Here is a 12,624-nt window from a genome sequence, read left to right on the forward strand (position 1 = left end):
TGTTTCCCACTTTTTGACAACTGTGAGCGACCTGCTGTGAACTCTGGGCTTTCACCTCTGGATCACACCACATGTGAAGGTAGAGAGAGGAGAGTGACAGCGATGGTGAAAGTGGAGCTACAGTTTTTTTTCCATTTGAGAAAAAGTACAAGTTGTTTCCTTCAGGCAAATTATAATGTGTCACACTAGCATTACATTATGTTCTTTTTTTTTAACGCATGGCTTAATGTAAAGGCAAGACGGTGAGCTTAAAGGGGACATATCATGCTCATTACCAGGTTTATACTGGTATTTTGGGTTTCTACTAGAATAGGGGTCAGCAACCTGCGGCTTCGGAGCAGCATGCGTCTCTTTAGCTCTTCTCCAGTGGCTCCCTGTGGATTTTTAAAAATGGAAATGACTAACTGTTTTTTTGTTTACATTTTTATTTATCATTGTTGTAGGTCTATGGTGCGAAGGTACGACGGAGTATTAGGGCCACATTGAGGAAAAAAATAAATCTGAGATTTAGAGAATAAAGTTAGAATATTACGAGAATAAAGTCATAGGTTGTAGTATTATGAGAATAAAGTTACAATATTATAAAGTAGTAATTTTACCTGTTTTTTCTTTTTTTCTCGTAAAGTTCAGATTTTTTTTTTAATAATACTCCGTCGTACCATCGTACCTTTAGACCTACAACAATGATAAATAAAATTGAAAATGTAAACAAAAAAACAGTTATTCATTTCCACAATTTTTTTTTTTTAAATCCACGGGGAGCCACTGGAGAGGAGCTAAAGAGACGCATGTGTCTCCGGAGCCGCAGGTTGCTGACCCCTGCGTTAGAGCTTTTAACTAAACACTAAAAGTTAAATTCCTTTAGTATGACATTCAGATATCATTATCACCAAAACCATTCCTTACCCTGGAGATGTTTCTATGTGATGTAATGACCAAAGCTCACCTGCAGGAATGATCCCTATGTGTAGAGAACACGGCACCAACTCGGCATCTGCTTGGTTCTGGTCCACGCCGTTGTCCGTTTGGGTCCTGGAGACCAGCCCGTGCAGGATCTCACTGAACATCCCATCTCCACCCACACACACCACCCTGGACAGACAAATGATGTCAACAATTCACACGAGTTTGACACAAGATCTGTGTAGGGATGTCCATAATTAACCGTTTAACCGTTAACCGACATTAAGCATTTTAACCGATTATCGCTATCGGTTAAAGCAATAGGTTAAACCTAAGCAATAGGTTAAAAGATATGTTAATAATTAACTCAAAAGCTGAGCGGCTCAGAGGAGCGGAGTGGGAGTGGAGGAGTTGTAGTTTCATTGCATTTATTCACCGACAAATAAACCGTAGACACACTGCTACACCTACGTTCACAGCTAGAACGCCACCAACAACCTCACACTCACCGCCAACACACACACACACGGTCTGTTGGAAACTCACTAAAGTTATTCAGACTACGTGTACGGCGGCGAGCACGAAGCCTCCGGCAATGATAGAGCTGCTAACGTAGCACAAATACACACACTGTTTGTTGGCCACTCGCTAAAGTTCCGGCGGGCAGACACACAGCTGACAACCTGCTAAACTAAATTAAATGTGCAGTGGAGACTTTTACTGGGAAAGTGGCTGCATGTCCGCGACACTACACGCAGCATCGTAGCTGCTAAGTTAACGCTCCCAGACGGTGAACTGGAGACTCCCGTCAACCAATATCTGTTGTGCTCCTGTAGCTGGTACACCGCTGCATGCCAGGCACAAATCTTGTCGGTAAGCGGTTAATAATCGGTTAACGAGGGTCGGTTATTGGTTAAGAACATTTTTCAAAATGAGCATCCCTAGTTCTGTGATACATTTGAACATTGTCGAGGGTGGATGCCACATGAGGAGTTCAATCATATGTGCAGATTTGAGAAACCTGCTATATAGCCAGAAACCCTTGACAATAATAAGCTACCAGTGGGCAGCGGGTGTAACAGTGAGAACGTTAACTAAATACGAATATCACACTGTAACACCCAGCATCACACCTTTTTTTTAAGTCTATGGCAAAACCTTACAGAAATGGACCTATAAATTCTATAAACTGCAGAGTAAAAGCATAATGGACTCTAACCCTGCTCTGCTGGACTGAATATGTGATGAATAGAAGCTGGAGTCGGCAGGGCACTCGGCAGGAAACACCTTTCATGTTATTGATGACCTTTATGTTAAGCTATCAGCTGCATTTTACCCTCCCGTGCTCCCTTTACTTGCATGTGTGAGCTGTGGCTTGTACAACTGTTGAAAACATCAATTTATGTGATTTATGGGAGTGATTTGTAGATTTAGATTTATTGTGAGTGATTCTAGAGAACAGAATCAGCTGCATGCCTAAAATTATCAGAAAATGTGGAAAATTCTAATACATGTTCCTACTGTCATTTGTTTTATTGCCTTCTGATCTCATCTGCTGCTTTTGCTACAGTTGACCACTTGATAATAATTGAATGTCTGAAGCATTGAGTAGCATACCGGGGTAAAAGATAGATTTTACTCCCATCTCTCTGAAAGGACCTGGTCTGTCCCGGGTCCTTTACTATTCTCTCTACAAGCTACCTTTAAGTCAAATATTTCAAAAGCATCATATCAGTTTCTATTTTTATGCTGATGGCTCTCAGATCTACTTCTCCATTGATTCCAATCATATCTTGCACCTGAGCACACTGTGGGTGCTTTCACATCAGGGACCCGGATCTGAGTACACTTATCCCCAAAGTCCAGTTGGATTGATTAGTGTGAACGCTCCGTACCGTACTCGGGCACGGTTCGTCCATCCGTACCCGAGTCCACTTGAAAAGGTGGTCTGGAGTACGGTTTATGTGGACTCGGGGTACGGTTCGCATCAGGTGTGAAAGCCAACCGTACCAAAACACGGAAGTGGACCGCTATTTAACACGAGTAATGTTAGCAGTTAGCGAGTAGTTTTGAAAGGGCAGGCTTCTTTCAATGTCGCCGGTCTCCTCCGAAATCTGTATACATATAAAACAGTTTCATATCTATGTCTGTATCTGAGCGCAGCATGCACTGATCTCATCCTCTGAACTGCACGGCCGTGGATGACACAGCAGGAAGGCCAGCGAGAGGTTCCTTAAAATATAAACAGTAGGCGATGGGGTTGAGTGATGTTGGTTATTTTATTTAGCTGATTTAATGGTCTGTCTGTGAAGAACGAAAGACGCTCAGCTGCTCAACGGGCAGAGAGAGAGACGGTGTGGGGGGGGAGACAACGTGTAGAGTCGGCCTATTTTCACATCAAACTCGGTGAAATAAGAGTTTATTTCAACCAAACCAGAGTTGGTGATTGTTGCAAAGACTAACGATGACGGTGTTGGTGAGTTTTATTTAGTTTCTGTCCAATTTGAATGAAGTGTTTTATGATGCTCCGCCACTAGAACAGCTGATCTCAACATAAACAAATACACGTGGATGATGGCGCAAGTGGACTCGGGTACGAAACAACTTTACTAATGTGAAAGCAGAGCAGAGAGGGGGGGCAATCGTACTCGGGCACGGTACGGATCAATCGTACCTAATGTGAAAACGCCCTAAAAGTCTTGTCTTATAGAAGTAGAAAACAGCTGAACTCCGATAAATCTGAAATTATTATTATTTTAGGTCCATATGTCGAAGTGTCCTTGGGCAAGATACTTTTAACCCCAAATTGCTCCCGAAGGCTGAGCCGTTGGTGTGTGAATGAGTATTTAGATTAGATCCGGATGAGCAGGTTGGTATCAGCCTCTGCCATCAGTGTATGAATGTGTGTGTGAATGGGTGAATGCTGACATGTAATGTAAAGCACTTTGAGTGGCCAGAAGACTAGAAAGGCGCTATACATTCACATTTATATCGAACATCACCGAATGGCGGACCACTGTCCAGACCAGGACCGAGTGACAGGTCTATCCGGACCAGTGACCAATTTCAGATAAATTAATGAGAATAAATAATAATCTTTACGGAGCGTTGTTTATATTCCAACGGTCTTGCCGACCGCAGGCGCTGCTAATCCAGTTAAAGGCACGGCCACAAATGCAGGAAATTACCATTTGCTTCCTGTTCACTTCCATTCAATGCGAGCTAAGGGGGTGGAAATACTGTACACTCACTTCCGGTGGCGAAGCAAATTTGCGTGGAGTTCAACTTTTGGTGATCTTTAGGGGGAATATCGCCTCGGCAGGCGATGGACACTCGCCTGCATTATGTGACCGTGCCTTAAACAAGACGTTTTTTTTTTTTTTAGCGTAAACAATAAGCAATGTCTGGGAATCAGTGCTAATGTTAGCAAGCTAAGCTAACTAGCCATAACTTTCCAAATGGAAGCCATGTGTGGAAGCTAGTTTTCCTAGGAAATAGCATAAACAAGAAGTTAAAAAAAAAAAATCATAAACAAGAAGTAATGTCTGGGAATGAGCGCTAACGTTAGCAAGTTAAGCTAACTAGCGTCAACTTTACAAGTGGAAGCCATGTGTGGAAGGTCATTTTCCTAAAAAATAGCATGGACAATCGCCTGCATTCGGATATGTGTGACCGTGGCTTTAAAAGACTTTCATGGTTGTTCATAGTTGACGAATCCTACTGACATTGGTGATCCCCTCACTTCTCCTCTAGCGCCACCATGAGGTTGACATTTGTGTTTTTTGCGTAAAATGTCTCGACAACAATTGAATAGATTGCCATGAATTTTGGTACGCCCATTCATGTTCAGCTCGGGATGAATTGTAATCACTTTGGTGATACTTTAAACTTTTTCTCTAGCGCCATCGTCAGGTCAAAAAGCTGACTTGGCCCACATTTGAATATGAGGTTGAAGGAAAAAGTCCTAACAGAAAGGATAAAAACAGTATCTCTCTGTTACGCTACCAGCAACCTGCCAAATGTTCGGAAACCCTGATCTAAAGAGAGTATCAAAAATCACGGCAGGTTCCAGAAACCCAACTCTGTACAAGGAAATACAGGTCCACTCCTGAGATCATCAGAATGACACCGGTTGTCAGGTATGAGAAACACACAGGGCTTTGTCTCAGTGATTACAATGTGACACAACACAGATTACAGCACAACAGGGCCTCATAACAAACTCCTTATATGTGATAATTGATACACAGCTCATGGGAGAGTCTCTCAAAGGACTTCATTACAACATCAACAGACAAGAGTCAACTCCTATCACAGTGAAGAACCAGCATTGAGAGCCCGAGAGCAGCAGCTACCTGGCTCAAGTACTCACCCGTCATATTTATCTAGATTGGCCTCCGTTTTCAAGTGGTCCCTGGCATGATTGGCTCGCTCTGTAACTATGGAAACAAATCAAATGGCAAGTTTTAGTACAACTTCAATGAGAGGGACAAAAATAAATAGACCCTTTGTGGCCTGACTAGCGCTACTGGCATTTTTGATATGCAAGACGAGGAAGAGTACTGCACTTTTCAAACATTCCCTGGAACCCGTCGTTCAGATTAATGTTCAGAAAAGAGCAAAAGGCAGGGTGGCACAAAACAACCTAATTCAGCTATTGTATATTAGCCCGCAAAATGAGCCCTGGGCCCACAAAAACAATATTTCAACAGTAAATCTGCTTTCCAGTTATAGAACATCAACACAAATACAATCCTGCAACTCACAGCAGCTGTAGGAAGCCCAGAGTGAATAGTTTTCACTCTGATGGACCATCAATACCGCACACTATGTGTAGCTGTAGCAAACACTTATTGAATAATAGATGTGTTTTGGATACCCGAGCTTATCAACTATCACAGCTTCCATTAAGGTGGTGGCATGATTAATGGCACTATAAGTCAAATCATATCCTTGCGAAGCCACTTCGGCCCCTCCGAGAGGCCACAGTGGCAGTGGAGATCTATATGGCGGCCACCGAGACTCATTTTTTATTTAAATGTTAAGGAACGCCACTGATAGGGACCCACCAATCACGTCGGCAGAGATGCAGGCGCGGCGAAACAGCGGAGCCACCTTCTGCTCGTAAATGCGCTTCCCGCACCGCTTCCCCCCGTAGGGATTGATGTACACCAGGAGGCTCTTCGGTCGGTTGGCTGCAAAATGAGGGGAGGGGTGTGAGATAGTCATTAAAAAGGCTCAGCGTTTACCTTTACAAATGTGGAACTGACAAGCAGCTTGATGAAGTTTTCATTAACCGGAGACCTTTCTCAAAATGCTCAGTCAAACTGACTGGTCCCCCCAAAACGCGGCGCTCAAGAAATAAATGGTGTGTCTACCGACTATGGGAGGTGTGTGAAGCAATTCAGAGGTGCTGCATCATTTGGTGATAAACCTACGAAGCTACCGCGATGGAGAATACTAAATGGCTTGTTTATGGCTGTTGTGGAGGACTGTGTTCAGGACAACAAACTGAGATACAGCAGCTGCTCCGATTGAAAACAAATGGATCGGGATCAAGAGTTAAATGAGCACAAAGAAATATAGGCCGCAATATTGTTTGGCAATAAGACAAAAGTTCCATTAGATTGCATAAATGGGTTGCCAATGGGTGATGTAAAGGTGTGCTGTGGAGGAGGCTAACACTATTGAACACACTAAGGCTTCATCCTCACAATGAATGCAGTTCATTTACTTGAATTGATTCATCCTGCCAGGCAAAATGGGGCCAAGTAGACCATTTCAAATGGGCTAAAACCATCTAATAGTCTGATTTCCACATGCTAGTTACACGCTAGATCCTGAAGAACCCAATCGTGTAATCACTCATGTAATATGTTAATTCATCATTGGAAAACATATTAAATTCCTAAATTCTTCAGGGTGAGGTAAAGATTTTGATGGATGATGTCCAGAGTTTTATAGTTTGTGATTAAAAAGCATGTTAAAGGTCTAATATTATAAAAAACTGAGATTTTCATGTTTTATTTTATTATAAAGCCGGCTTAATTCCTATATAAATACTGTGAAAGTATCGAAACGCTCAATCCACAGGGAAATTTGAAACAAGCTGTCAGGATTTCTGTCCATTTGTGATGTCACAAATATACAATATTTAGACCCTTTACACAGTTTCAAACTTAAACATTCTAAATGTGTCCCAGTTTATTCCTGGTTGCAGTGTATGTGAATGTCATCAGCTGACAGGAAGTACACATGGACTCAAGCTGTTGCCTAGCAACGCAATTCTGCTGCAATTTCGTCGCAATTCCGTCGCAATGTGCTAAAATGGAGCGTTTCAGGGTAAAAACAGCTATATTCGGGCAGACAGTATGAGGAAAATAGAGGGTTTTTTGAACATTACAGCATGTAAACATGTTCTGGTAGAAACACAAAATACAAGTATGAACCTGAAAATGAGCATGATATGGGACCTTTAACATATAGGAGTAGGAGATTCCTTGGAGACAGTAAGCTGGACAGACATCCGCTTCATGCTTTGTGTCCAAGCAAGCCAAAGATATTTTTAGTATCACTCTTATAATGTTTGTAAAACCACCATTTCTATGTTTTTATCAGACTGCCGTTGCTGGCTCCATTCTTTATGTCTGTGCCTGTGAGGTACTGTCTAGAAGAGAAATGCAGGAGGGCAACCTCCTGTTGTCGGTTTGCCTCTGGGCTCTCCTGAGGGCTCTGATACTACTGGAAAGAATGAAATGGGTTTTTTTATGGACAATAATGCACACTTCCTTTACAGTCCCTTTAAGGAGTAGAAGATCTACCATTTGGTCTGAAACAGATATATGAACTGAATACGCACCGTTACCTAATCTTTATTATTACAGTTTCTCTAGGGATGCATATCAGTATCGGGTATCGGGTCCGATACTGTGCTCATGTACTCGTGTACTCGGGGTGCGACTGTCGACCGGGGCGGACTGTCCTCAGTGCGCCCCGGTCGACAGTCGCATTCATCATAATTAGCACATGGCTAATTATTATGTAAAATGACAATCGGACCTTCACAATCGCAATATTGTTTTTCCTACCATGGCGAAGGCATGACCCGCCCTTACTCTGCCTCTGGTTGACTTACCCTGATGTTCTTACACTATACCTGACTAATCTCACTCCTCATGCCTAAACCAAGCCAACCAACGAAGGCAACGAGTAACAAGAGGCAGAGTGTTGGGTCATGTCTTCACTAGTAGGAAAAAAAATCTGGAAGATACAATGTCATTCTAACACACAATAATCAGCCATGTACGTACTGTTTGTTGCACGGAGAGTGTGTATTTTTGGAGCAATGGGCCTTCGGAATAATTGGCAATCCCCTGCACTACCCCCACGACAAAAAGTGACTTATAAACCGATTAAATCCATGAAGTCTAAATGTTAGGCATGGACTAGGGATGCTCATTTTGAAAACATTTCTTAACCGATAACCGACCCTCGTTAACCGACTATTAACCGTTAACCGACCAGATTTGTGTCTCGCGCCAGCTGCAGTGTACCAGCTGCAGTGTACCAGCTACAGTGTACCAGCTGCAGCAGCACAACAGACAACTGAGTCCCCAGTTCACCGTCTGGGAGCGTTAACTTAGCAGCTACGATGCTGCGTGTAGTGTGTAGCGTGTAGGACATGCAGCCAATTTAAAAGTCTCCACCGCACATTTAGTTTAGTTTAGCAGGTTGTCAGCTGTGTGTCTGCCCGGATTAACGATAGCGAGTGGCCAACAAACAGCGCAACGTAACTTTAGTGAGTTTCCAACAGACCGTGTGTGTGTGTTGGTGGTGAGTGTGAGGTTGTTGGTGGCGTTCTAGCTGTGAACGTAGGTGTAGCAGTGTGTGTACAGTTTATTTGTCGGTGAATAAATGCTATGAAACTACAACTCCTCCGCTCCGCTCAAGCGAGCCAGAGACCAGAGACGACTTCCTGTATCCTGCAACTACGGCTCCGCCTCTTAAGGTGGGCTGTTAAGGTGGACCAGTTTTTCTCCTTAAAGAGATGAGCCGCTCCCCTGAGACGCTTTTGAATGAATTATTAACATTTCTTTTAACCGTTTTAACCGATAGCATTAATCGGTTAAAATGCTTAATGTCGGTTAACGGTTAAACGGTTAATTATGAACATCCCTAGCATGGACCACACATTTCTAAAATCAATTAGCTTTACCAAAACTGCTGTGTGTTACTAAAGACACTGTGTGTTACTAAAGACACTTTTCCTACAGTTATATTTGCCGTTTGGCCTTGTGTAGTGCAGCTCAATGACTCGTGTAACCTAGTAGTACTCACTGAGCCAGATTCCTAATACGTGGCACTTTTATGGCGCCTACTCAATAAACTGAATGGGATTAAGTTGAGAAGCCGCGATCAAGGTCAAAGTACATCACCACACCATGAGGACATCATTAAACAGTACATACTGAGTAACGACAGTTGCTCATTGATAACTTGGATCCACTGCTCGCAGAGTCCCTCGTTGGCAGAGTGGAAAGTAACGTCACTACACCGCCACTGGTGCTGCCTCGTTCTTCTAATGTAGGAAACTGTAGAGGAACCAAAAACAGAAGGAAGGAACAGAGTGTGAGAAACACGCCTTGCCATTCTATGATTGTTTATATTTGTCATATCAAAAGAGCCATTTTAGGCACAAAAAAAAAAAGAAATATGTCTGCAGCCACAAAATCATCATTGTGATGAAGGTAACACAGTTTATAGTCTAAGTATATAGTATAAGTCTAATGCAGTGAGGGCCAAAGAGACAATATACTACGGAGTATTAGGGCCACATTGAGGGAAAAAACATCTGAGATTACGAGAATTAAGTCCTAACTTTTTTTTTACGAGAAAAAAGGTTGTAATATTACGAGAATAAAGTCATAACTTTACGAGAAAAAAAGTTGTAATATAATAAGAGTAAAGTCATAACTTTACGAGAAAAACAGTCTGATATTATGAGAATAAAGTCATAACTTTACGAGAAAAAAGTCGTAATATTACGAGAATAAAGTCATAACTTTGCGAGAAAAAATTTGTAATATTACGAGAATAAAGTCATAACTTTACGAGAAAAACAGTCGTAATATTACGAGAATTAAGTCCTAACTTTTTTTTTACGAGAAAAAAGGTTGTAATATTACGAGAATAAAGTCATAACTTTACGAGAAAAAATTTGTAATATTACGAGAATAAAGTCATAACTTTACGAGAAAAACAGTCGTAATATTACCAGAATAAAGTCATAACTTTACGAGAAAAAAGTTGTAATATTACGAGAATAAAGTCATAACTTTGCGAGAAAAAATTTGTAATATTACGAGAATAAAGTCATAACTTTACGAGAAAAACAGTCGTAATATTACGAGAATTAAGTCATAACTTTTTTTTTACGAGAAAAAAGGTTGTAATATTACGAGAATAAAGTCATAACTTTACGAGAAAAACAGTCTGATATTATGAGAGTAAAGTCATAACTTTACGAGAAAAAAGTCGTAATATTACGAGAATAAAGTCATAACTTTATGAGAAAAAAAAATCGTAATATTATGAGAATAAAGTAATAACTTTATGAATAAAAAAGAAAATAAGTAAAAAATTACTACTTTATAATATTATGACTTTATTCTCAAAATCTCAAATTTATTTTTTTTCCTCAATGTGGCCCTAATACTCCGTCGTACCGTCGTACCATAGACCTACAACAATGATAAATGAAAATGAAAATTTATACAAAAAAAACAGTTATTCATTTCCACAAATTTTTTTAAAAATCCACAGGGAGCCACTGGAGAGGAGCTAAAGAGCTGCATGTGGCTCCGGAGCCTCAGGTTGCTGACCCCTGCACTAACCACTAAGCAACCAACACCTCATTGTTCTTAGACTGAGAATGGAAAAAAAGAGTATGAACAGAAGAAAGATGTTATCACCAAAACAAGAGAATACCTGATCTGATTCAGGAGATACAGTATGTGCTAAATAAAGCCTTTTCTTCCCAGATATTAATCACTGTGAAACACCTATCATAGATTGTGACATATAATTTGGGGAGTATTTCTGGGCACTAGGGCAGGTCGGTTAACGTCAGCAGAGAGCTATACCACTTCCTCCAGTTGGTCATTTTGCACAGGCTATATTTCATACTACTTGGCCTGAGAATGAACCCTGGCTTTATCCTTACCAGCCGGGTCAATCGGATATGTGAACGAGTAAGGAATGAGTGCATATGAGAGTTATGTAAAACAGAGCTCTGCTGATAGTCAGACAAAAAAGTAGAGTCACATAATATCCTACTAGGAACATTACTGAAATATTTACATTAAGGAGCAAAAAAATTAAAAAAAATCACTCGCTAAGCACTTTGACGGCAGATTCACTGTCTAAAGCACTTCAAAGTCAAAATATCACACTAAGCATTCTCTTCATCAGATAGAAAAGTTAACTTCTCAGGCTAGTTCTTCAGTCCAAATCACTTACAGTACCTCGCACTCGCAGCGGGGCAGGCACGGAGACGTTTAGAGTGGGTGTAAAATCATCCTTTAATAAGTTACATAATCAGGATGGAAGTGATGGGACGTGTACTTTGAAGCCAAGTCGCCACCGATCGTGGGAATGCTCGACACACTCTAATGCCAGTAAAAGCTCACATTAGCGAAGGTAATTTTTAACATTTGGCTGTGATAAATAATGTAAATCCGATCTTGTTTGGATATAATCTAATGGCTCAAAATTAAGCATTAACCCACGAGTCGCTGGCGTGCTGCCATCTTAGTCGGCTAAGCTGCGAGGGACTCTCTTGTTAATGCATTACTTTCAGACTGTGGAGCTGTCTGCGGGCTTATTTCCAGTGTCAGATCACTTGTGATTGGTGGAGCTGAACTCAGGCTTTTGGCACACTTACTTGAAAAGTAACTGATGATGTGGCATTAACCTACTATAGTAAAATGAAAGTGACAGTGATCATAACTCGCTTCAGGCAACTTAGTGGGAAGGAACAGAAGACACTGGATCTTTTTCTTAAAGGTCCCATATCGTGCTTATTTTGAGGTTCATATTTGTATTTTATGTTTCTACCAGAACATATTTACATGCTGTAATGTTAAAAAAACTCTTTATTTTCCTCATACTGTCTGTCTGAACATACCCGTATTCACCCTCTGTGTGAAACACTTCGTTTTAGTGCATTTCAATGGAATTGCAACGGAATTGCGTTGCTAGGCAACAGCTTGGGTCCATGTTTACTTCCTGTCATCCGCTGTTATTTACATACACTGCAACAGGATATAAACTGGGACACATTTAGAGTGTTTCAGAATGTGTGATGATTAAAATATTGTATATTTGTGACATCACAAAAGGACAGAAATCCTAACGGCTTGTTTCCAATGCACAATTTCTGAATACGGGCTGTGTGTATTTCTCCGTATATTGAGCGTATTGATAGTTTAACAGTATTTATATAGCACTTAAACCTGCTTTATAATGTAAAAGACCTAAAAATCTCACTTTTTACAATATGGGACCTTTAAAGCAGCACCTGAGCTATTAAGTATTGTTTTTCCATAAAGATGGAGGACTTGTGAGGGACAGATTAAGAGATACAGTATCCTGTCTTTTCGTCCCTTATATGGGTCAACCATAGACTGTATATTAAGATGGACGACATGACAGCTCCCCAAA

The 12,624-nt window shown here is 41.0% G+C and overlaps 1 protein-coding gene across 1 annotated transcript in view; it reads right to left on the reverse strand.

Moving 5' to 3' along the window:
• cerk (ceramide kinase) overlaps positions 1 to 12,624 on the reverse strand; it is a 55,585-nt gene that overhangs the window by 23,287 nt on the left and 19,674 nt on the right. The window contains exons 3-6 of the mRNA XM_037761073.1: positions 9,372 to 9,494; positions 5,973 to 6,098; positions 5,276 to 5,342; positions 947 to 1,092 (exon numbers count right to left, since the gene is read on the reverse strand). Of these exons, the coding sequence (XP_037617001.1) occupies positions 947 to 1,092; positions 5,276 to 5,342; positions 5,973 to 6,098; positions 9,372 to 9,494 (462 nt within the window). The remainder of the gene's footprint in view (positions 1 to 946; positions 1,093 to 5,275; positions 5,343 to 5,972; positions 6,099 to 9,371; positions 9,495 to 12,624) is intronic.

This window comes from Sebastes umbrosus, chromosome 23, assembly GCF_015220745.1.
Source record: "Sebastes umbrosus isolate fSebUmb1 chromosome 23, fSebUmb1.pri, whole genome shotgun sequence".
Classification (NCBI taxonomy): domain Eukaryota; kingdom Metazoa; phylum Chordata; class Actinopteri; order Perciformes; family Sebastidae; genus Sebastes; species Sebastes umbrosus.